Source organism: Periplaneta americana, chromosome 7, assembly GCF_040183065.1.
Source record: "Periplaneta americana isolate PAMFEO1 chromosome 7, P.americana_PAMFEO1_priV1, whole genome shotgun sequence".
Classification (NCBI taxonomy): domain Eukaryota; kingdom Metazoa; phylum Arthropoda; class Insecta; order Blattodea; family Blattidae; genus Periplaneta; species Periplaneta americana.
This window is the reverse complement of record NC_091123.1, coordinates 123,600,278-123,627,126: the sequence shown is the minus strand read 5'-3', so window position 1 is coordinate 123,627,126 and position 26,849 is coordinate 123,600,278. Positions and strand designations below refer to the sequence as shown.

The window sequence follows — 26,849 nt, the reverse complement described above, 5'->3', positions numbered from 1 at the left end:
AGTTCACCATTAAAAAAAATCTATAGACGAAAGAGAACTAACAAGATTATTGGTAGCCACATAAAAAACCTACTATTTTCCTAAATTATCATGTAAAAAAAGAGTTTGAAATGAATACACATTCAATTTTTGTGGAAAGATCTTTATCTTTTGTAGAATGTTCATCCCTGAACTTCCTGTTTTTGCACCGATGTCTTCATGTAGTTAGTAGCAGTGATAGTGATGAGTACGGTATTTGATGTGATTACAGCATTAGAAGCTAAGCACCACAAAATAAACTTCAAAGTTACATTTATAGCTTCTCCATAGGTAAAAGGCAATAGCTTCCGATTTCCATGTGGGTAACTTTAGTCAGTAGTCGCTCATTTATTGCTTCAGTATCATTAAATCTTTGTACTATAGTTAAACTTCCCTTACAAGAAGAATTGTCTGGTATACTCACTTTTGTACCAGGAAATTGATTTATCCTCTGAGTTATTCGTGTCTTCATACTTCTCCATAATCTGAATCAGCATTTGCAGATAGTCGTTTCGCTTGATATTGTTTTCTTTTCTGTAAACCGCCGTTTCCTTGGTCATTCTCCTGAAGAAATTCGTCACTTCTGTTGGAGCAAACCTTAACAGAGAAAAATTTAATATAGAGCCCTTTTCAATCTCTTCTTGTTTCTACATTACGTAACTAAATTAATTAAAAGGACTATAATACAAGGTGAGAATTTTTAATTATACAATAAGGTGACATTTTGTCAATTTTTGGTGAAAAAAAATTCGATTTTTTGTTTTCAGCATTTAAATATTTTATGTGGTTCGGAGATACTCTCCACATATTTTAATGCAAATAGACCCCTTCAATCAGCTGTTTTGGGCTGCCATTTTTAGAAAGTTGCATGCTCTGGGTGACCTTTTAAACGCCCGCACCTCCCTTTAATAATAATAATAATAATAATTATAATAATAATAATAATAAAGAGAGATTGAATACATATGAATATAACCATAAACAGGAAAATACATTCTGGTATAGAAGTAATAATTTAAAAGAAAATAATTAATGCATATGAATATAATCACACAACTAAAGGAATAGTACAATTAGTATAATCAGGATGGGTTACACTGACAATGACAATTACCTAGATATTAGTATTGATGGAAAAAAACAAAGTAATGACTGTTTAAAATAACAGTAATAATAATAATAATAATAATAATAATAATAATAATAATAATAATAAAGAGAGATTGAATATAACAATAAACAGGAAAATACATTCTGGTATATAAGTATTAATTTAAAAGAAAATAATTAATGCATATGAATATAATCACACAACTGAAGGAATAGTATAATTAGTATAATCAGGATGGGTTACATTGAGACAATGACAATTACCTAGATATTAGTATTGATGGAAAAAACAAAGTAACGACTGTTTAAAATAATAATAATAATAATAATAATAATAATAATAATAATAATAATAAACAAATAAATAAATAAAAATTGTCTAAGAAAAATTCTGTGCATTTAAAATTTTTCTGAACAACCTAATTTTAAACGACTAAAACTACCCCTGATTTCCAGCAGCAGCGAATTGCAGGAGCAGGCCATAGCTATTGAGAAAGAACTTGAGTACAGAGATGTCTGATAACATGGTATTGATAACAGATTGTGCTGTGAACGTGTATTACGATTATGATATTTAGCTAGGAGAGTAATGTTATGCTGCAATCCATTTTTTTATGTACACTTTTACAGAAAATGCTATTCCTTCTCCAAATTTTATATTCTGTGTAAGATTTTTTGTGGATTTTTTTAAAGCGTGCTTAACAAAACTTTGTCAGGATTTTCCTTAAAACTGAAATTTTCTTGGAAGCATTTTTTCTCTGCTAGTCATAATAATTTTTATCTGTTTCTATATTTGACTATAATAGAATATTTTCATTAGATTTTGAGAAATAATGTGGAAACAGTAGGTAGCAAGTTATGTTTGAATGATATGTGGAATAAATTTTAATGAAACATTTTCAAATTTTTGGGAGAAATAGTGATTTTTCACAATACAATTCAAATTTACAAAAATGTTAATAATTCTTGCGTTAATTTTATTCATTGAATAATTTAGAATGAAATGAAACTTTGTACAAAGGTTATTTATACTCAAGACGATATCTGTACACGTTTTAAAAAGATCTAGTAGTTCAAACAGTTAATAAAATTCAAATGTCACCTCTATGCATTCCTAAGCCAACTATTCCAAAGTGAAATAAAATATATTAAAAGTGGATCAATCCTGTATTTAAGGAACAAAACGGTTTATTCAAAATTTAAGTTTTGTTTTATTACTATACGAAAACAAATGAACTAATATTTTAGAAACTACATCCTTCAAGGGTGCGATCTTTCAAATATCCACACAAAAATCAGGATCTGTCAAATCGAGTGAACGTAAGGACAAGCAATGCTATAAAAGCGGGAGATGATACATCTAGGAGAGAATCTACATTACTATGATGGGCATGGGCAGTTCCCACAATATTGTCGAAACCACAGGGTTTCTTGCTGATCCTGCACCTCTTCAAGTGTCAAAATGAGGAAATTCTCCACCATTTGTGAATATCATTATGAATTCATCAACATTAGGGATTTAAGAAAGTCTAAGACTCAACGATACAAAAAGTTTCTAATTCATAAGCCTACCACACAAATATTTCGTTATCTGAAACCTACAACTGTAGTAAGCATTTTCGTGTGAGTAGATTAGTCCCTACAATGCAGTAAACTGAAATTTTTAATTTTATTGTAAAAGTTTAAAAAAATTAGGCAGTTAATGTATTAGTAGACCTATACAGGGCTTTCATTTCAAAACTTCCCAGTCTAAATAACTAATTATTTAAATTGAATGCAATTTAAACAAAAAACGCGTCAATTTAGATATTCAGGGGAAGTCTAAAATCAGGCTTAATTGAATTTTAGACTTCACCCCTACCCCCAGCCACCCCCACTTTGAAATTTCAAATGGCACCCCTTTATTTTTTTATACTTCAATATGAAAGAGCATTCAATTGTTTGTACACTTTCATTTGTTTCGCATCTTTTGTTTTCTAATGAAGCTGAAACTGTCTTGCCCATCTCAAACCTCTGGATTTAACGTTCCTGATTATGTTAAGTGAAAATACAACGCGTGCAGTTCTGCGTTGTGTAACTTTCTCCATTCTCTTGTAACTTCAACTCTCTTACTCCGAAATATTTTCATAAGCACCTTATTCTCGATTACCTTAACCTCTCTTCCTCTCTCAATCTTACAGAACCGCTAATATAAGAAACTGTTTTATAAATTCCAACTTCCAGTATTTCTGAAAGCAGACTATAGGGGAGAGTGGTGCAAGACGGGGAATTTAGTGTTTGGAGGCTTATAATTATAAGAAAAACACGTTCAATTAACTTGAAAAAGAAATATATGTATTCTTACACATTCAAGTACAAGACTAGAGTACAACTTAAAGGTACATTTTATTAAGCTAATAAACAAAAAACATTTTTCTGAAGAGTGGTCAAAACTTCATCTTGCCCCGCCAGGTGGGGTAAGATGGGGCTGTTACTGTTGACAGAGTGCACAAAGATGAACGGCCTCGTCGTTTTCATCCTCCTCGCCTGCACAAGAACAGTGTGCCCATTTGTGGCACTTCCAACATTGGATCCATTCTTCAGTAGACTCGGAGTACAAATATCCGCAATATAAGCATTCTGCGTCAGAAATATCAGATGATGAAGAAGAAGAATGAGACCTTAGGCTCTTGCGGCTAATTCCTAAGCTCATGCCAACTGATTTCTTAGTTGTACTTTTGCATTTCACTTGTTTTTTTTTTGTTTTCGTGACTAGGTCTGCAGTAGGATCAGGTGTAAAAATATTGTTTTTCTTCACATTGCCCTTCTTTTGTCTTTTTTTCTGAGCCTTGTTATCGATTTCCATTTGCAGTTCATTTTTATATACTGACTCAGTTAGAATGACAGTCTTTCCTTGTTTTCGTGTCTTCTTTCTCAAATTAAGACCGCTACAACTAGAAATTGGCAGGATGTCCTCAGGTGTAAAGCCTAGTTTTCTTTTGTTTTTTTTCGGTGTCATGTGAAGTAGCTGGTTGGTTGACGACAGGATCGGAAGCTTTGGAGGATGGAGCCTCGTCTGATGAAAGGGGAACCGGTCTGTCTGTGGTTTCAGACGGTGCGTAGTCGTGTTCACCAAACACATATGGATTGACAGGCCAAATGCCAGTCTTACGAAAGCCATTTATTGCAGTGATCATTGTTGCTGCTCTTACAAAGGCACTGCCATAAAGCTTCGCAACTTGAAATTGTGTTACAACACAAACGGCAACTTCTTGATCATAAAACACGCTCAAAGGTTTCATGAAGCTTACGTCCAGGGGTTGTAAGCGATGTGTGCAGTGCGGTGGGAAGCATAGCAATATAGCACCATTATCTCTTGGATAATCAATCACAGCCATGTTTTTTGTATGTGTGAAATGGCCATCTAGTAGAAGAAGAACAGGCGATTCTTTGGTTGCTCGACTCCACATAACAAACCTGTTGAACCAAGAAAAGAATATTTCGGACTGCATCCATCCACTTGGGTGGTATTCAGCCGTTGCTCCAGGTGGGCAGTCATTCATCAGTTGATTATTTGCACGGACTCGAGGGAATATAAAAGTAGGTGCCATGTATATCCCCGCTGCATTAAAACATACTTCAATGGTGATCGTCTTCCCCCTCTCGGCGGATGTCAGAACTCCAACTTGCTTCCTACCCTTTAAAGAAAGTATCTTTGATCTATGTTTTGGCACAATCGTAACTCCTGTTTCATCACAGTTGTAGATTTTCTCCGGCGTGAACCCATTTTCTTCAACAACACGGGTTAATAGATCAAAGAACTTTCCGACATTTACTTTGTTAAATGCAGCTGCTCTGGCCGCACTGGTGGCTTCAGGTTTTCTCAAAGCCAACTGTGGATGACGAACCCTAAAACCAGACAACCAGTCTTTGCCAGCTATTTCTTTTGTCTTCGAAAAAGTGTGAATTTTACCCAACTTTTCAGCCCACTGGTACGCTAGAAGTCTTAGGTCATAAGTGGTTAGGCCAAACAATCTTTCCTCCATTTTTAATATATAGTTAATTAACAGATTCTCCTCTTCCACTGAGAACACAGTCTTTATTGGTCCTAAACTTTGGACTAAATTTAGGTTATCGGACACTGCTTGTACATCTGCTGCAGTAGGCCTACCAGCTTGTTGTTTCGCAAGTTTCACTTTCCGCTCAAGGGTAGACTGTGGTACTTTAAAGGAGTTTGCTGCTTTTTTATAGCCCATTTCTCCCCGCATAACTGAGTCAACAGCAAATCTCATTGACTCTGGTGACCATTTCCCTCTATCTGTCTTACGTTTTTATGTTGTAACCATTTCGATTTATCTGCAAAGAAAAGTAATCGCCTTTCAAAAATCTATTGTAAACGTGGGGCAAGACGGGGTACTGCCCCATCATACCCCTTCGAGAAAACCCCGTCTTACCCCATCCTCGCCATTTTAAATCAACCCTGTCGAGACTAAGTTAAGATTTAGTAAATATTAATTCTGACACTGGTGAACACATCTATAAAGTCTACAATTCCAACCACTACAAATGACTTTAAAAAGAAATAAAACATAATTACCTCAGTACGACTTAAATATCCACGTAAATATATGTCACAGATGTAAAATCACATAACTCTGAATTCACATACACTCACTGCGTTCAAGCAGCTCACAATGGCTGTCAACGCTGTCAAATTCAGTCTCTTCGTCAACTCTAATCTGTTCCAACAGGTATCACCACCGACTGGGTCTGTAGCTTGAATACCCCGTCTTTCCCCGCTACCCCGTCATGCCCCACACTCCCCTATGATAGAAGCTTCTCAACCAAATAATAACATAACATTTCACATAAATTGTTCTGGGCTTAATTTCCTCTCGAGTATCATTTATATTTGTTACTGTTGCTCCAAGGTAGGCCTACTTCAATTATTCCACATTTTCAAAGAGTAAATTTCCAATTTTTAGATTGTTAAGGTCCGCATCATTTCTGCCATAACCTCATAATGTTATATTTTAAAATAAATTTAATCCATAAAGGAATTGTTGCTAACTTCACAATTTGCGACATGGCCTTCATTAGTGAATAATTCCAAATTAAAACTGGTTCATTTACTTTCCCCATTCCGTATAGTAAAGATATTACATTCATACATTGACCAATTTTGTTAAATTATTTACTTAATCATATTATGACATGTCATACTGCGAGAAATTGTATTTAGAGATGTTCATGGAAATATTGTATTCAGCATATCTTCTACTGAGAAAGCTTGTTTTTAATGCTGTCTGTTTTTTTGTCTGCCTATCTCTCCGTTTGTGGTTCCTTCGTTCTTTGGGACGGATATTATACATATTTATCTACATACGATCACCCGAAACATCGGTTAACCGAAAACGTTCCAGTCGGCAAATTTGAATTTGCGCGCGCGCCCTGTAGAAGTTTCGCTAGCGCTATTTACGAGATTTAGTGGCAAAAACCACTCTTAGCTCTGAAGCAAAAAAAAAAATTTGGACTTCTTTTCCTAAACTGTAGGCCTACTTTAATGGCCGTTTTGAACTTGTCAAACTAGACTAGAGGGAACCCAAGAGTTGGAATTTAAACTGAGACGATTCTGTCCGGCGCCGGGATGGGTATCCGATGTGGCTTAGTGGATAAAGCATCAGCACGTAGAGCTGAAAACCCGGGTTCAAATCCCGTTGCCGGAGAGAGTTTTTCTCCGTTCCATTACTCTTTCATCGTAGACTAGTCAGTTTTATGTGTTATTTTTAAGACGTGTGATACAAAATATATACTGTATGTACAGTTTTGTGTTTATTATCAGTGTTTTTTTGTTTCATACTGCTCCTATGACATCGGGTTACAATTTTTTTTCGTAAGTGATCGGTTATTCGAAAAATCAGTTATCCGAATACACCGTCCCCAATTGTTTCGGATAATCAGTGCTGTACTGTATATGAATTTCATTCAGTATGTACGAACGTTTATTTAGCCAAAGAATGCGCGTATAGGTGGAAATCATCCAGAATGCATTTATCTTCGGGAAAAATATATTTTATTGTAAAAGACTTACTTCAACCTCAAGAAGTCGGCCAATGCTGGAGTTAACGTTAAGATGGCCTGTTCCACGCTTTTCCAGAATGTGGGTTCCAGGAACATTCTGCCGTACTTCCTGAACTCTGTATCCGGGTTTTTGAAAGAATTCTGCCTCAGACCGTAAGCACAGTAAGCGACAGAATCTGCCGCAAATTTGGTTGCTACTGTTTTTGTCTCCAACAGATTACCTGTTGGCATAAAAATTACACCGAATATTTCAGTTCCTGTATTACTGTATATAGTCTACACCTTACGAAATGTTATAAAGCAAACATTCAAACAATTATCAGCCATTCGGAATTTAAAAAGTACAGTTATGTCTCCTATACTTCTGCATATGTGTATCTTTCCCTATACACTGCTCCGACGATTTAGTAGAATGTGTTTGAGTCTAAAGAAAGAAGAAAACAGTACAACTTGGTATATTGTTGTGACGAGAATCCAAGCCCCCGCATACTGGTAAGGCATCATGTCACAAACACTGTCAAGCCTGGGTATTTGTGAAAAAATAAATATTATTCACCACTTTGACGAGGACACAGATGTTAAGGATTTGCTGGGGATAGAAAGGTAATATATATTATTTTTTCTTTCTTTATTTAATCTTTATTTATTGACATTTCTTTACTGATTTAAGGCTGGTTCAAAATAAACTGGGAACGAAAACGACAACGAGAACGAGAACGGAAATAATGTTAAAATAAATGTATTTAAATGTGAACATTCACAATTAACGTATTAGCCAGAAGTTCAATCAGAGGTAAAGGAAAAAAGATGTAACCAACATTTCTATAATACACGTTTCAGGAGAAAGGGAAATAATTTTAGGAGCAAATTTCGTTAAACGTATATTTAGTAGCTGAAACATTAGATTAAGACCAGCTTCTGACTACAGTTCATGAGGTCCCGGGTTTGATTCCCGGTAACAACACAGGAATTTTTCCTTAAAGGGGAATGTTCCTGTGTTCGTCCATTGTCCGGAAATTAGGTTAGGCTTAGATTTAAGATATCTCCTGGCTCTTCATAATCATACTATCATATTATCATCGGGGTAGCGTAACTCCGCCTTCCAGCGACCCAACCTCAGAAGGGTGTTACAAATAAGTCATTGCCAGGAAAGACCAGAAATGTCAAATGACAACTTGGTGGCATTTGGAAAAAAAAATAGATTAATTAAGAATGTTTCAAAATTACTTTTTCCACACAAGTCGTATATTTTATTAATTTGATATAACATTCTTCTCCGGTTTTCAATTAATATGTCAAAACACAGGTTAGGCCTACATCAAAATATCCATTTTTTTCTTATATTGCATTATGAAGTATTATTTCCATAGTATCATTCGAAATCCACAGTCCTGGGCAGTAATATATATTGCGATTACTAATATTTTGTTATAAAAGAACTCCGTTTTCTGTAGAACCGGATTTATTCTTTACTAATAGTCCTGAATACAGTGGACCTTTGTAGAAATCTGTATAAACCATGATTTTATTTCTTTGTGAGAAAAGAATGATTACTACATTGATTAAACCTATACACAGCATTAATATAATTTAACAATGAAAATGAATATAATTATATATTGTCCCTTACCAGCTGCGACGTTTTCCTCTAAATGTTCGACCAAGTCGTTGCAAACTTCCTGTATAAGTGGATACATTTGTTTCAACTTTACAGATGTAAATCCTGGAGTAAGCCTGGCTCGTTGGTCTTTCCAGCTAGAACAGAACTATGTAATTCCGACATCACATTCGAAACATTTCCGAACATCATGCTAGTACAAAGAATTAGGAAACGTGGTCTGTTGGCTAGTAAATATAATATGTGGTCAAGTGAAGGGCGGTGTTAACTTGTCGGCATGATTCTAATAATGGAAATCACAATATTATTCACTACATGAAACAGTGTTTGTTTATTATGTTGTATTCTTTCATGCTTTACTAGTGTAAGTTATGTTCCGTTCTTTATTTTAAAATAAAATATTAATGTAGTGTTTAGATAGCTTGGCCAGTGATAACATTCTGTGCAGTAAACCAGACAAGTACATTTGATACTGATAGGAGAAAATAGGGATGTATGTGTTAGTCGCTGTGCAGCTCCTGTACTGTTAACTTCTTTTTTCTTGTGCAAGTGCGTGGTATTTTAATTATTGCAAAAAAATTAGTACCGTAATGGAACCAATAAAGACATTGTAGTTCATTTTATTGTGCGTGGAACAGTGAAAAAAGAATAAATGCATTGCGTTAAGTACCTACTAGTGTTTGAATAGCAGTAAGTGAAAAAATTGTGATCGTCCATGGGGTGCAGTTACGTGACCAATATTTTTCTACTTATAATATCTACAACTTACGTCAACATCCTTCTTTTCAATCCTATCCCAATGAATATGCTGAGAAACTGACTCACTCCACATCACCCATACTACAATCTTCGCGCAAGACATCTAAGCTATCTAAACACAACAGTACTTATACTTCGTTCCATAATGTCTGACAGGTGACGTAAACATTGGCGGCAGAGGAAGGGAGAAAGATAATTAGTAATTACTATTCAACCAATTGCAGAGATCATATTCCAGACTTATCTTGAAGTTTCATGAAGGTAGAAAGCTTCAGAACGCCCAACTTCAAGGTAAGTCTGGAATGTGACCTCTGCGATTGGTTGAATAGCAATTGGGTCATTCTATGCAAAAAAGTATGTTTTTGAACCTTAATGTCCCAAAAGTTAAAAATATTGTATTAAGTTATTTTGTATGTTCTATGTATGAGAAAAATTTGTTGTGAGCTGGAACTAATTTTGGAATGTAGTTTCATACATATACTTACAGCTTTTTTTTTTAAGAGAACCCGAAGGTTCATTGCCACCCTCATATAAGCTCGCCATCGGTCCCTATCCTCAGCAATATTAGTCCAACCTCTACCATCATATCCCAACTCTCTCAAATATATTTTAATCTGAATTTCCCATCTCCGTCTCGACCTCTCCAAACCCTTTCTCCCTCCGGCCTTCCAACTAACACTCTATATTCATTTCAGGATTTTCCCATATGTGCTACATGCCACGCCCATCTCAAACGTCTGGATTTAATGTTCCTAATTATGTTAGGTGAAGAATACAATGTGTGCAGTTCTGCGTTGTGTAACTTTCTCCATTCTGCTTTAACTTCACCCCTCTTAGACCCAAATGTTTTCCTAACAACTTTATTCTCAAACATCCTTAACCTCCGTTCCTCTCTCTCTCAAAGTGGGAGTCCAAGTTTCATAATCGTATAGAACAAACGGCAATGTAACTGTTTTATAAATTCTAACTTTCAGTTTTTTTGAGAGCAGATTGGATGACAAAAGATTCTCGACTGAAAAATAACAGGCATTTCCCACATTTATTCTGCGTTTAATTTCCTCCCGAGTGTCATTTATATTTGTTACTGTTGCTCGAAGATATTTGAATTTTTTCACCTCTTCAAAGGATAAATTTTCAATTTTTATATTTGCATTTCGTACTATGTTCTGGTCCCGAGACATAATCATATATTTCGCCTTTTCGGGATTTACTTCCAAACCTCTATCTTTACTTGCTTTAAGTACATTAGTAGTTGCCCAATATAGTTTTTCCATCTGTTCAGGATTTAATGTCGTTTCATATGAATAGAAAATATATTGCATGCTCTACATCATTAGTTCTCTTGTCATAGATTCATACTCTGCATTTGTAAACCGAAATAAAAATTAAAAAATTCAAATCAACGCAATTGTAGTTTCATGACCGAAAATCGGTGACGTGTTGTACTTTCCTGCGTATCGTTGATAAAGTGCAGATTTTTTTAAAAATCATGTTTCACATAGTTCATATTTTTCACGAATAAGTTTCCGCTAGAAAAATTCGCTGTCTACTATTGTAGAGAACCCTTTCGTTAGAATAACAGACAAAATATTGCGCGGTCTGGCGCTGTTCACGTAAGAGAGAATCAGCTTATGCGGGAGGAGGTGCCAATAACATATCGCATTTATGCGCGCTGTAGGCATTCTCAAATAATAAATGGATTTCTCTTTTTACCTAATGGAATTCAGAATGATTTAAAAAGCTTTTTTAATTCAAGATATCAACGATTGCAATAACGAAAGTTTCATGGTAGTTGCTCTTATATTATAAAATTGTGTCCGACGTATTATTGCAATAACGAAAGTTTCATGGTAGCTGCTTTGACATTATAATATTGTATTGGACGTATTATTATACCCTGATAATTTTCTAGTAATTGGAATAAGAACGAACGATATAATAGTGTAAAAAATAATATCAAGCTAGAATGTATGCTTTGTACGAAAACGTATGTACTTCATGTTTATTAATATGCATGCACTCCTTTTTTAAATTTACTTAGCAACCTGGTCTTTCCATTACATGACGGAAATTGGCACAAAGTTGGGCGACATTGTTCTCACATAAATTTTACAACCACAGTAGTAGAAGTGGATATACTCACATCTCTCCTGGCAACAAGAAAGGATTCCTGCCTAATAGTGGATCAGTCTCCACGTTTACATGGATATCGTTGTCTTGAAAATTCGAGAAATCTTTGATCATCACTGTTTTGATGAGCTCCGGGTCTCTGAGCAGAAGGACAGGCTGTCGCATCTTGAACAGACCACCCAGCTTGTAGCCTTCCAGCTGCCTGAAACATTTCCGATATCCATTATCACTAGAAACCACAGAATTTCGCATTAATTTCGAAAAAAATCGCTATAAAAATATTATATTTCGCGTTTCATCGGTAATTAATTGTAAGATAATAGCAATAGTTTCTTATAAATTGGAAAGGAATTTTTACGTGAAAAACTAACGTTACATTACGTATTAAGCATCAGAATAATGATGAAAAAGGTTTCATTGATGCTTGTCTTTTAGAAGATACACTTTTTTTTCTTTATTCTTGAAATAGTGTTTAGACACTCTACTCGCACATTACAAAATTTACACATTGAAATGTTAGTCGCGGATACATAAAAATCCTCATTAGCAAATTTTCTTTAGCTCTGGAATGAAGTGTAACTGTCGACGTTCGACCAATTTTTACAGCAGAATATTGGAAAAAGTTTCTAAAATAGCAACATTCTTGACCTTATTATAACACCAACAAACAAAAGCAATCTTTCAGGTGGACAGTATCTTTTCCCCTGTGCTAAGTGTCAATGACCGGGTTTGGAAATAGGGATGATCTCTTAATCACCTTTGGAATATGTGTTTTTCCGATTCTAGCTTTCAGCTTGTAAGAAGAGTGGATGTTATGTTCAGAAGTTCAAGTGTTTAAACGGTGCATCGATGTTTTTGAACACCTTTTGCAGTGATTTTAATGTGTAAATGTTTTATAAGAGACTGAAGCAATAAAGCATGGCAATGGTTTGTGTCACATTAAGATCTGGTGTCCTCGCGAAATAGTGCCTTACAGCACAATATGACATTAAAGAAAAGTGTTTGTATTGGTGTCCCATACAACCTCCAAGAGTTAGTCGGTTTAATTACTTTTCACCCTGTATATTACAAACGTCTGGGATATTCCAGACACTGACAGAATTTCTGGTGCTGTGTAATACTTTTCTCTGGGTCGGAATTTGGCGCTTTGAGCTATTGTCCTATTGCTCAGAGATAGATTGGCGAGTTCACACCTGTGGAGTAACGGTCAGCGCGTCTGGCCCCGAAACCAGGCGGCCCGGGTTCGATTCCCGGTCGGGGCAAGTTGCCTGGTTGAGTTTTTTCCGGGGTTTTCCCTCAACCCAATATGAGTAAATGCTGGGTAACTTTCGGTGCTGGACCCCGGACTCATTTCACCGGCATTACCACCTTCATCTCATTCGGACGCTAAATAACCAAAGATGTTGATACAGCGTCGTAAAATAACCTACTAAAATAAAAAAGAAATAGATTGGCGAAAAGAAAAGAAAGGAAGAAATGACAACTATATTTGAAGTACCTCTAAAACGTCATGCAAGTTGCGGAAAACAATTAAACAACAACCAGCTTAAAAAGAAATAATTTTCTCACTATTCACCTAAAAGTTTTAAGATGTCGTGGAATCATTTCGACCATCGGTACACACCTCAAATTACTCATCGTTAGAGTTTCAGCTAGAATAAACTCTTGCTCTGCTGAATTAGAAGTAGAAACACTGTATAAATGACCGTCTAATTAAAACAATCTTACTTACAGGTAACTTTCCCGGACACATTCTCCAATCGTCGTCCTGCCAATTATTGTGTCTTTGAGATTACCAAAAATTAATTTTGGCTCCAAGTAAGGCACTCCCTTCTTCCGCCAATAGTCGTGTGTCCATGTCAGGTACAGGTAGAACAAAATGCAGCCCACAGCAGTAACCACTGGCCACCATGTGTCTAGGAACATCATTGTGAATTAACTGAAACAAAATAATTTAATACTGTCAATCAGACGAAATTTAGAGACAAGATATTTTGTTTCGCTTTTTCCTCGTTTAGGAAATATAATGACTTGAAAATCGATGCTACTTATGCCGCTTCTTGCGAGCACTCGGATCCTCATAGTTCCGCGACTCGGTATCACAGCTCTTACATTAATGCTGTACCTATTTTCTTTTTCTCTTAACTCACATTAATAGAGTACTCTTGCTGAAATACAAATTCAATTTGAATTTAAAATATGTATTAACTTTGAGACTCAGTGGGATTTGAAATGAAGAGCCATTGAACAGTACAAACATTTTATATAGGCTGGTTTTTCACATTCTTCTGTAACAAATGCACTGTTTCCAACTTGCAACATTGTTGCTAGAACATTATCAAACTTTCTCACATGTTTCTCCGTCACATCAACACCTATGTCACGTGTATTATTAGCATGTCTTTGACGACAGCTGAATGAAATTGTTGATACGCAACAAAATGCAATGTCATTATGAATGTTGTGCAATGTGTCTGGAATATTTTCACAGATAATTTTATGTATCAAATACTCTTCCAGCCTTCGAAATACAATTTTATATTGCCTAAAAATACTCATCCAAGGGCTGCAAGAATCTTGTATTTTTAGGGTTAAGTAGTGTTTTAATTGACTTACTATCTAAAGTATTGTTTACTCCTTAAAAAGTAAATAATATGTCATCTATCTGTCCACTCCAGGAATCCAAAAGTAGTAGTGTGTGTTTCTTAACATCCGGAGAAATACATCTCTTATCCATCTTGTTACGAGATTTTTTGTTGGTTTACTGGAGCTACTTGCATCGACTATGACTTTAAATGGCTTATAATTGTCTAAACTTTAGTCTAAATCGAGGAAAAAGCGAAACGAACTGCTATCACCACGTTTCTTAACGAACTAAAATTAACTTGAATATGCTTTTTCATTAAATTCAAGCTACACGACCTGGGACGGTTCACTTGTTAGCAGACTGCACAGTACGTCTTATCTTTAAGAGATATGTCGCATTTCACACAGCACGATACGTCTAGATATTTAATAGGCTTTCCACACTACACGATGCAATTACTGAAGTAAACTGCGATTCGTCCCGCTCAGACCCTAAGTGAACATTATACAACCATGACTACTACCACAACTACAACCGTGACCACTAGTAATTATACTGTACTACTACTACTACTACTACTACTACTACTAATAATAATAATAATAATAATAATAATAATAATAATTAGTGCCAGATTAAGACCTAGGCAACCTAAGCAGTTGCCTAAGGCGACAATTTCCAAGGGACGGAATTTTCTATCTCTCTCTCTCTCTCTCTCTCTCTCTCTCTCTCTCTCTTCCTTTCTTTTTTTTTTCATTTTCATTCTACAGTGAAATTTATTTTTAAAACAATTGTTGGTAAATCTTTTCTGAAATTTGTTCTTGAACACCTTATGGGAGTTGGATAGGCCCATTGTTTTGTTATCGCATTGTCGCGGTCGCGGCGAGAGTGAAAGGAAAGTGTGCAGATGTCTAATTATATTGTAATACAGGTATCACGTTATTATAGCCTACTATGAAACTGCTTAAATTTAATTGTTTGTATAAAAAATAATGCATTATTGAAAATCAAATTGGATGTGTGTTTATTATTTATCGCTATGAATTTTAATCACAATTTTCAGTTACATTTCACGTATATATCGTCAATAACACTATTTAATCACTTTCCAACATGCGTACATTATAATTCAATACGAAAGGTTTGTTCCGCAAAGACATGCAGTATATTTTTTAATTTATTTTATATCTCCTATCGATGTAAAAAATACTCGTAATAATTATATCACCAAGAAAACCAATGCTTAAAAATAACCACAGCCTGCCTTTCACAAATCAATTTTGTTTCAACAATGAAAAAGTTTCAATATTATGTTTCTTTGCATCGAATCTGATGTGCTTCTTCAGATCGACTTTGATGACATCATCAATGCTTTTTTTGTGAAGAAAGTGCGAAGGAAATCTTTATAATTCCCAAGCAAAATGCATATATTTTGATCCCAGTAATTTGTTTTCTGAATTGTAAGATTTTATTTGAAATTAATTTAAACTAAACACGACCTGTATAATAACAGCTTATAAATTGCTTGTGGGAGTTGAGGGGCGGAAAATTATAGCACTGCCAAGGGGCGGCACTACACCTAAATCCGGCCCTGCTACTACTACTACTACTACTACTACTACTACTACTACTACTACTGCTACTACTATTACTACTACTACTGCTACTACTACTGCTACTACTACTGCTACTGCTACTGCTACTACTACTACTACTGCTACTACTACTGCTACTGCTACTGCTACTACTGCTACTGCTACTACTGCTACTGCTACCACTACTACTACTGCTACTGCTGCTACTACTACTACTGCTACTGCTACTGCTACTACTGCTACTGCTACTACTGCTACTACTACTGCTACTGCTACTGCTACTACTGCTACTGCTACTATTACTACTACTGCTGCTACTACTGCTACTACTACTACTGCTACTACTACTACTGCTACTACTACTACTACTACTACTGCTACTACTACTGCTGCTGCTACTACTACTACTACTACTGCTACTGCTACTACTACTGCTGCTACTACTTCTACTACTACTACCACTACTGCTGCTACTGCTGCTACTACTACTACTGCTGCTGCTACTACTACTACTACTACTGCTACTACTACTTCTACTACTACTACTACTACTACTACTACTGCTGCTACTACTAAATTACTGCTACTACTGCTGCTGCTACTACTACTGCTACTGCTACTACTGCTACTACTACTGCTGCTACTACTTCTACTACTACTACTACTACTACTACTGCTGCTACTACTACTACTGCTACTGCTACTACTACTGCTGCTACTACTTCTACTACTGCTACTACTACTACTACTACTATTGCTGCTACTACTACTACTGCTACTGCTACTACTACTGCTGCTACTACTTCTACTACTACTACTGCTACTACTTCTACTACTACTACTACTACTGCTACTGCTACTACTACTGCTGCTACTGCTGCTACTACTTCTACTACTACTACTACTACTACTACTACTACTGCTGCTGCTGCTGCTGCTACTACTACTACTACTACTACTACTACTACTACTACTACTACTACTACTACTACTACTACCACCGTTCTCCTCCGTGATCTTGCGAATATCATACGAGCCTTTAGATCCGATGATAGATTTTAAAGGATGATGAAATCCTTAACGTGAAGACTGAAGAAGTGTTGTGGTTCCCATTCTTAGATTGCCGACATGTAAAAGAACCTAGCCCTCCTGGTCAATAGACAAATTTGACCTCTCATTTCTGACTAAGTAGAATTTTTACTCTACATAAATTTTGCACATGAAAGCGCCATTAAATGAAAAATACATCCTTCATGCATGTTTAAACCCATTAATTTCTTACTTACATATTATTTTATTATTTATTAATTGTTAATTTAGTAGATAATGATTGAATAGCAACAATTAGCACTTATTGCTAGCTGGCCTATGTTCCATCACAAAAGAAGCACGCAACTCACCTGGTGTTCAATCCTTGGCTGGAGTTGAAAACACACTTCAGATGAAGTCATATCTCGGATTTGGTTTGTTACTTTATTCACGTATGTGATACTGATAAGATAACTTGGCTTAATGTTGTCAGGCTTGTTACGAGATATAAGTACGTTAGGATTTTAATGTTCTAAAGATAACTATAGGTCTATTACAATATAAATATTATATAGGGACATAATTTTATTTTTGCTTCAATTTTTATTTTACCTGAGGTTTTTAATGTACTCCACTCTCGCCCTCTCTACTACCGTCCTCCACACAGAACCAAGACCGCGTATGCAGTCAAAGTCGCTTTACGGTCATAATAAACAGTACTGAGTTAGTGAGTATAGTACGTTCCAGAAATATGGTCGCGTTTTCCAGTGAAGAAAGAGCTTCCAATATTGAATCATATTTTCGCACAGATACTGTGCGACCGTTTGCTTACGTCGCATCCCGGTTTCCCCCACCTGCTTTTGTTCGCTAGTAGGTAGACTGTCTTAGCTCTCTTCTGAAAACATTTGCTGTTTGGAATTGGACGTCTATGTAATAGCCTATTGTACAACTATTTAAAATAACTTAAATAAAAGGGTCTCGTTAAGTAATTCACTGTCACGTGTTTCCCCCCCTTTCTTCGATCCTGCCACATAACCACTTGGACGGGCAGTAGATAGCATGTCTGAATAATTTTATCTTTTCGGATCGGTCAGAAGTGGAAATTGAATTTGCAGTACTTAAGATATTCTGTTATAGAGTAGGTACGAAATTATTTCAACATGAGTTACTCGTACGAAGGACGAAACTGGTAATTGGAATTAGATACAATAGGCTACAGCGCGATAATATGCATAAAAGAACTGAAGCCTGTATCGAAATGAACGGCCACATTTTCAAAAATGTTTAAATATCCTTATTATGACTATTTTTTAATTTAACTTCATTCTCTATATTATACGCTAATGTGCTCCACATAGTATAATATACACTGCATAATGAATACGTCTGAATGGATAGCTCAGCTAGTGACTAAAAACACTTATTTTTAATACAGTACTGTATTTTGATTAAACAGAAACCTAATGAAAATGATCAAACTCAAAATCGCGATATTTCCTAGTTTACGTAAATGGATGAACTGCTTTTCTTCCCTCCTATACCTAGGAAAGTGGTTTGTTTGTATATTACGCCAGTATCATCGAACTCCAGTGTGGAAGGGGGTAGCAAACGGTGTTTCCGGGTTCTCAATCGTTAATCCAAAGGTATAGCCAGGTTAATAGTAGAAATGTTAGTAAAAATAAAATGATGTTCCTGTATTTCATCTTTCAAGGAATACAGTGAATCAACAAGGGAATGTTTTTCTTAATTTGTTTAAGTTACAGAGATATTCATTTTATTTCCAGACTCAGAACACTGCAATCAAAAAATAATGCGCTCTAGCGGTAAATAACAACATTATTTGATTTTCAATTCGGAAATGCGAACAAGTGAGCGTTACTATAATAAAAATCCGAACGCAAACTAACGATTTTTTTCAATAAGTGAGCGCCTAACTTAACAAGGCACATGGCCTTTGAAATTACTATTTTACTATGATTCCTTTGGAACATCATGTCCTCAGAGTCGATCGGGCCATATTTCAGTCTCTTGAGGCAAATCATTCATCCTGCTTGTGGGTTATTCTGGTTTTCCTAGGGCTCTGAGACAATTGAAGCCTTCTGAATTCGGAACCTTGTCTTCCGCATATTACCTTCAGTGTTTTAGGGCGAGTTTACTCGAGCGCTAATCATGCAGTACAAGGGACCGGACCCCTTCTCTCGCGAGGACTTCGGCGTCCCACTCGTGCAGACTTTTAAAATCTTCTTGGCAATCCTGACTTCTTGCTGTTCACTCGTGCTTTCCTCCCTTATATTGTAGCTATTACGTTACATCAACTTTAGGCTTTTCCGTTAGAAATTCTCTAATGTATCTTCAATGGAATTACGAAAATCTGATGTGAGACAAGTGACCAACCGGTTCGGAGCTTACATATACACTCCTTAGCCCTCAATTTCTCTGGCAGGACGCGTTTTCGCGTACCTACGTTTAAAAAAAAATGTTTCTACTCCCATTTTTCTAACTTTCGATTGGTTTTCATTAGTCTTAGTAGTAAATAATACTACTCTCCCTGTCCTTGGTTGTCCGACACTTCCTTCCGGTGCAAAGACACTGTCAGGATGAGATATAAAAGAAAGCCCCTCCTTAGCCCTCAATTTCTCTGGCAGGACGCGTTTTCGCGTACCTACGTTTAAAAAAAAATGTTTCTACTCCCATTTTTCTAACTTTCGATTGGTTTTCATTAGTCTTAGTAGTCAATAATACTACTCTCCCTGTCCTTGGTTGTCCGTCACTTCCTTCCGGTGCAAAGACACTGTCAGGATGAGATATAAAAGAAAGCCACTCCTTAGCCCTCAATTTCTCTGGCAGGACGCGTTTTCGCGTACCTACGTTTAAAAAAAAAATGTTTCTACTCCCATTTTTCTAACTTTCGATTGATTTTTATTAGTCTTAGTAGTCAATAATACTACTCTGCCTGTCCTTGGTTGTCCGTCACTTCCTTCCGGTGCAAAGACATTGTCAGGATGAGATATAAAAGAAAGCCACGGATCAAATCCCTTCATTCGAATATTATTTATTTCACATTTCCTAACAATTTTCCTAATTTATTATCGTTCATAACCTTCGAGGGGCTGTTTTTTGGGCATCGGTTTAGCCGTCATGAGCCTAGGTCCAGGAATGCCAAACACGCGCTCCTAGAGCACAAACATTACCATTACCATTAGTTTTTCAGATAAAGCTCCCTGTGAATAATTTCAAGGAAAAAATTGTTCCGGGGCCGGGTATCGATCCCGGGACCTCTGGTTGAATGTACCAGAGCTCTACCAACTGAGCTACCCGGGAACTCCACCCGACACCGTCTCAATTTTTACCTTTACACCCACACAACTCGAATGAGTTGACAAGACGCCAGAGACCCACATCGAGTGCACACAAACTCTGTGTGACTTGTAATTGTGCTTTTCTGTTAACGTACCTACAATAATGTATATATTATACAAGTCTAGTTTTTCAAGTGAAGCTCCCTGTGAAGCAGACTTGAATTCATTACCATCCCTGCTTCCTCCACCTCCTGTTCCCGATTTCATTCTGTTTAGTCCGTAACACAACGTAAATATTCTGTGGCGAGCAGTTTATAGAATATTTTAAAATAGCACTGTCTGAAGTACCAAGATACTGCTTCAGTGAGGAATTGAATATTGTTATTTTGTTGTTGAAGGAGATAATATTATGTTCCGTTAAATTTCGTTATATGCGGCATTATAATATAACACGTCATTTCAATGCTGTCCGTGGTAAAGATTATGGGAAAAACAAAGTTACAGATAGTCTACGTAGTTATGTAAAATCGTTGTTATGTTGCTTATTTGATGGCATTTTGTTTTTATTATGGATTTTCTTTAATTACATAAATTACAAAATGGTTATACAATTTGTTGCCAACAGCTTCATAAACACATTCGGAAAAAATGATCGAGATTTATACGCTTCTTATTGGCAATATAAATGTATCTTAATATGAAAAATATTGGAGTTCGTATATTTGCTATGTTTGTGTCGACATAATGTTGTGAACAATTTTTTTTTAATGAATCAGTGTAGCCTAAATCAGCCTCAGGCTCGAGGTTAAATGATTATCATTTTGTCTTTGCTCAGCGTCTATGTACTAACACAATCCAGCCGAATATTGATACATTAGTGCAAAACAAGAGGTGTCTATGATCAGTTAATCACTAAATACAGTAGATGAATGTTCGAAAGTTTGTGTGTGGACTTAACAATCTTATCCTAATTTACGTTTACAGTGGTGATTGTTTTTACAAGTGTTCATGTACTACCCGCCGCTGAGGAAAATTTTTGATTGAGAGCGATGCATGAACGTCAATCGTGTCTAAAAGTTTTGGAGTGAGGTTGACATACTTTCCCCTTCAACTGACTTTGGCATGCCTTCCCTAGACTCAAGCTCGTTGTCTGCGAAGCAGTCAACCATCTCTAGCTACTTGAATTTGTTTACAGTAGGAACATAAATTGTGTTGAATATTATAAACAATGCAGTATATTCTTTAATAACTGTATTTTATCTAAAGGCTATGCACATGCTTTCTTTTAATTTTAGAGATAACAAAATTATAAAATGTCTATAGTATCAAAAGTTTAATTACAACACAAGGAAACTAATTAAACTGAAAGTACAGGACTAACGACATCACATCTGGGTATCTGAGTAAATGAGTGTACGAGTTTAAATTTAATTTAACATGGAGGCATGTTGTCATTAGTATTCAGGTGATATTAAATGCACTCATTATGGCAATACCTCTATTTGATTGATTGATTGATTGATTGATTGATTGATTGATGTTTTCCACAGTCCTTCTCGGTTCCATTAACTAATTAATCTATTGTCGATATTGAATATTTAATAACAGTTACTTACGATGTGAGTATCGTAACGTTTCATATAATACGAGTTTGATAACCAATTGAGTATATTGCAGTATGAAGTTACGATAAGTTTGTCGTATGACGTTTTATCCACTTTGATAAAAATTTAATTTTTAATAAAAGTAATTGTATTATTATCATTAATTTTGCACATGTCATTTGTGGAGAGGCGATTGTATTATTATTAGCTAGTTTCTTTCTGAGAAAGGCGATTCGTTTATGTTTGCTTTATTAGTTTTGAACAAGATAGGTTTTGTTTATAATGGAAGAACAGCAGTACTGGGAGAAATAAACACTGTTAAAATGAGTTCAAACGAGGATTCAGATATTGCAAATGCTGCAAATGAATGTTTATAACAAATTTGGAAAATATTGTTATTAATGTTTATACTAAATAAAACCAATACCATTTTATTTAATTTAATGTGTGGTTCACATTATGCAACCAGCTAGATAGGCTAATAGCAATATCATTACCTAACTAGTTGCGCAATGAATATGTTTACAACATTTTTATTAGTTATGTAAAGTCCACATTACATAATCAAAGTGGATAAGAAATGTATAATATATCTCATTACCTGATATACAAATAAATTTGTAAATTAATTTTGTTGCATAGTTTTTTGAATAAGATAACGCACAGAAGCAAATATTGAGAAATGTAGAAGAACATAGATGCTACTGTGAAGATAGATGTGTTTACTGTAAAAAATTTGAATTAGGTGTATGTCATGATGATACAAAGATAAAAATTCAAAGAACAAAATATACAGTGTGATTGACGAGGAGTTACCGCCACTTACGGACCATCTTCCCGAAGACATTTTGAACAAAAAAGTCATATAAACATTTGTTCTATTCTCAATATTTTCATTTACGCTAATTTCAATTTGTTAAAAAATATCTTTTTTCTTTAGTTTTAAGAGTAAAAGAATATTACAATTTGAGAATGAACTATTCAGAAGTATCATGTATTTAATCGGCTAGTAGTTTGAAGCTAAACATGTTTTCTTAATTCCATAGTTGCTTCGTACAGAAATTTGTTTCAGTTTTTAACCACAAAATTACATTTTCCTTACGTACTTATCACAAGAATTGTTACAAATCATGTCATTCTTGCGAACTTCATGTACATTAGGATGAAAAATTGAATTGTAAAGAATCAGGTTGCTAGAAGTCGTGTGATCTGTAACAATTGTCGTGGTTAGTGTGTAAGAATAATGTAATTTTTAGTTTAAAAAATGTACAAAACAACACATTTTTAGCTTCAGAATACTAGCTAATTAAGGAAAGTATACTTCTGAACAGTTAATTCTCAATATGTAATATTCTTTTACTCATAAAACTGAAGAAGAAAGGTATTTTTTAAACAAATTCATATTAGTGTAACTCTGAAAATTTTGAGAATAGGAGTCATGTTTATATGACAGTTTTTGCTCAGAATGTCTTCGGAAATATACACCTTAAGTGACAACTAATCGTGAAGCAGTCTGTATGAAGGGCGACCGGCTTATGCGGTAGCGTGTTTGCTTGTTGATCAAAGACTGCGGTTAGGCATCGGTTCGAATCTAGCTTGGGTTATGTAATTGGTTCTCAGATATTTTCATCTGTGAGACGAATATTAAGTAACCATATGACGAATCTTAAGACTCACCTTGCCAAATATTAGGCTTATATCGTGATTACTAATTTTATTGATGCTAAATAACATCCTAGTTAATACGCCGTCATTAAATAACAGACTACGAAAAATAAATAAGAAAATGTTAGCATCCTAAAGCTCTCAATTGAAAAAAAAAGTTTTTATTCGACCATACTATAGCTTAATAGCTAATTACACGTGACGTAACTGTATCTTAATGACATACATTAAATCACTGCCGTTCATTATGTTATTCCAACTATCGATTTACAACTAAACATGTGCTATAGAGTTAACGGAAAAGAAGAAGATTTAGTGGGAATTTTTTGCTTATTAACTACTGCGACGCCATTTATAAAACTTTGGTGCACTAAACTCTGTGCGCAATATCGGGTAACTTCAAATTTTGCTTTTTTTTATTTAAAAAAAATAATAATAATCTATCTTCATAACTGTTAACCTTATATGCATGATAATATTTGGAACACATAGTCTTTATGCTATTAGGAAACTTTCTCTGGAATAAAAATTTGCTATATCGTTGAATTTGATCAATTTCCCTTCATATTTATATGAAACTACTGCTCAAATACATTCTTAAAATGTGATAATAGTTTATCTTAAAATTTTCAAAACCATTACCTATCAGAATTATACTCCAGACATTTTGAAGAATGTGCTTTGGGAGTAAAATGTCAAAGAATGTTTGAATTTATCCTAAAAAATTACTAGAATATATCCATTTTTGTGAATTACTGTATACCCTGGTACTTTTTTTTTTTTTTCAAAATTTTGACTCCAAAATTGTTTTTCCAAATCTAATCTCGAAATAAAATTATTGCAGTAATAATATTTCTACATAAAAATGAAATCTGTGAATCAATTAAAGAAACTGAAATTATAACGTCCTCTCCCTTAAAGCTTTTATTAGTTAAATACGATTTGATTATCAGTCGCTGACACCATCTTGATCAGACATTTCACTCGTTCGTCAGCGGTGTAGGAACATACACTAAATATTTGATATTTTGTAACAACTGCAGAAAACGCGTTCTTCCTTGTCGCACTCGTTCCAGTCTACTCGTCTTTAGTTATTTTTCTGAATTTTCAACGATTCATTTACACGCTTTCTTTCTCGCCAAAAACGCTCGCTCATTAATCCTTTGATTTTGGCATATTCTCTAGCGTCTCAACACCGTAATGTCATTCACTAACTTCGACTGTGTAACGTCTCAACACTACAGAAAATGCAGTGCCAGGAATCAACTCCACTCGGACTAATTCATGCATTCATTGGTGGAAAACCGCAAACATAAACACCTTTATTTACACGTTAAAATGATAATGTACACAATCCGTGGTAACAACACTCAAAGCCATGTTAAAACGTCCGTCACAGAATAATGTTTCACAGGGTTCAACTCGTACTCTGCCTAAAGAAGTTTCACTTCAAAAAATGTCATTTTGAGCGTCTATGAGTTCACTTGATACTGTTGCGGTCTGTACTTACGTTAACTCGTCCGTCCTCAGGAACCGTAATTCTCCATATGCGATGTTTCTCTGTGGAGCGGCCTTGGTCAAAGACTCTTTCATGAAACATGTCCTTGGTTTGTGATTGCCACGTGAGTTAGCAGAAAATAATATGTTCACTAAGTTTTATTTTTCTTTGTATTGAAGAACTTATCGCTTGAATAATGCTGAAGGTCATCATTCTTTTCTTTTTAATAATGGCTCGCACGTGACTGTTCGTCATTCACCCATATGAAGCCTTTGTGTAGACCAACAGTTCATCATTGCAAATTGACTTTAATGTTAAGTAAGGTTATACAGAGTGAACTGTAAGTAATGCGATTAATTTCAGGTTGTTATTCTTTGAGAAATTTCAAACATAAAGTTTAATGCAATTTTGCTCGTTTTTGCTTCTTTTTCGAAATAAAAATTGTTTTATATGAAACATATCATAGCTGTTTTAGGAAAGCCATTGATTGAATTCCCAATATGCCAACAAGGGAACCGTCAAAGGTCGTGTAGCTTTAATTTAATGAAAATGCATATTTAAGCTAATTTTCGTTTGTTAAGAAACCTGGTGATAGTCGTTCGTTTCGCTTTTTCCTCGTTTACGAAATATAATGACTTGAAAAATTTATTTTACGAAAGCCAGCAGGTATTAAATTTATTACCGTTATTCAAGCGTACTTTCTATGATTTTTCGTGTAATAATTGTAAAATTGTAAAAAACTTGTAATAAATTCAATCCTCGAATAATATAATCTGAAATAACACTGTGGAACAAATTCACATTTTTTTTGTAGTCTTGCATGAAACTGGGTCTCTCTCATTAATTTTGATCCCCTAAATTATATTCAAATCTGACCCCAGAAATGTCATATCACGTAAATTAAAGAATTTGAGATACAGAAACGTTATATTTTTGTTAGCTTTAATATATTTGCATTACTAGATATGCCGTGACATTACTTTATTAATTTAATTTATGTGTATTTGAACTTAGTTCTCGGGAAGCTGCACCAATTAATGACCAATTAAGCGCCATGATATGTGCTTTTAACAAAATTATTTAGAAAAAAATTGTGTAAATGACATAAATCCTGATGCTGCAAGGTATCCAAGGGCTCATCTTTGCAAATCCACAATTTCTTATTGATTCTTCTCCCTCTGGCGCTTATTCGTAAAGCAAAAGGTCATTTACTGGCACCATTCATTCACTGGTGCAGTTACCCTTCATTAATTTACTAAACGAGACGACAGTGAAATATATACAAAATACATACATACATACATATATACATACATACATACATGTATGTATGAGTTGGTTATTTAACGACGCTGTATCAACTACTAGGTTATTTAGTGTCGATGAGATTGGTGATAGTGAGTTGGTATTTGGCGAGATGAGGCCGAGGATTCGGCATAGATTAGAGGAAAACCTCGGAAAAGGCCCAACCAGGTAATCAGCCTAAGCGGGGATCGAACCCGCGCCCGAGCGCAACTTCAGACCGGCCGGCAAGCCCCTTAACCGACTGAGCCACACCGATGGCTTCAATTTTTTATTGTAAAATAGACCAACAAAATAAAATCCAATTTCTCTTTTGAGCTAAGTGTAAATCAGCAACACCAAAAACTAAAGAAATAATTCGATACAAACAGATCAAAGTAGTTAAAATTTCTCACGTACGGTAGCTACGTGTTGTGGGTAAATCATAAGACTATCTTTAAAACATTGATTTTTTACAAAACACAATATTCATGAAAAACTGTGGCGGATGGAAGTAAGTAACGGGCTTATTTAGTGTTCAATTGGTATATGTTACGACTTCTATACTTATTTTTTTTAAAGATGGGACATGACAG

At 35.1% G+C, this 26,849-nt stretch overlaps 1 protein-coding gene across 3 annotated transcripts in view; it reads right to left on the bottom strand.

The window, feature by feature from the left end:
• LOC138703426 (cytochrome P450 9e2-like) overlaps nucleotides 1–25,547 on the bottom strand; it is a 39,588-nt gene extending 14,041 nt beyond the window's left edge. Inside the window, exons 1-6 of one of the 3 annotated variants that reach the window (XM_069831274.1) lie at nucleotides 24,985–25,547; nucleotides 13,428–13,634; nucleotides 11,709–11,897; nucleotides 8,819–8,943; nucleotides 7,199–7,409; nucleotides 443–615 (exon numbers count right to left, since the gene is read on the bottom strand). In XM_069831274.1, coding sequence (XP_069687375.1) covers nucleotides 443–615; nucleotides 7,199–7,409; nucleotides 8,819–8,943; nucleotides 11,709–11,897; nucleotides 13,428–13,624 — 895 coding nt within the window. In that variant the 5' untranslated portion in view covers nucleotides 13,625–13,634; nucleotides 24,985–25,547. Of the gene's footprint in view, nucleotides 1–442; nucleotides 616–7,198; nucleotides 7,410–8,818; nucleotides 8,944–11,708; nucleotides 11,898–13,427; nucleotides 13,635–17,163; nucleotides 17,188–17,277; nucleotides 17,427–24,984 lie in introns of those variants that run through there. The other 2 variants (XM_069831275.1, XM_069831276.1) reach the window with 2 other exon arrangements.
• Between the last annotated feature and the right edge of the window lie 1,302 nt (nucleotides 25,548–26,849).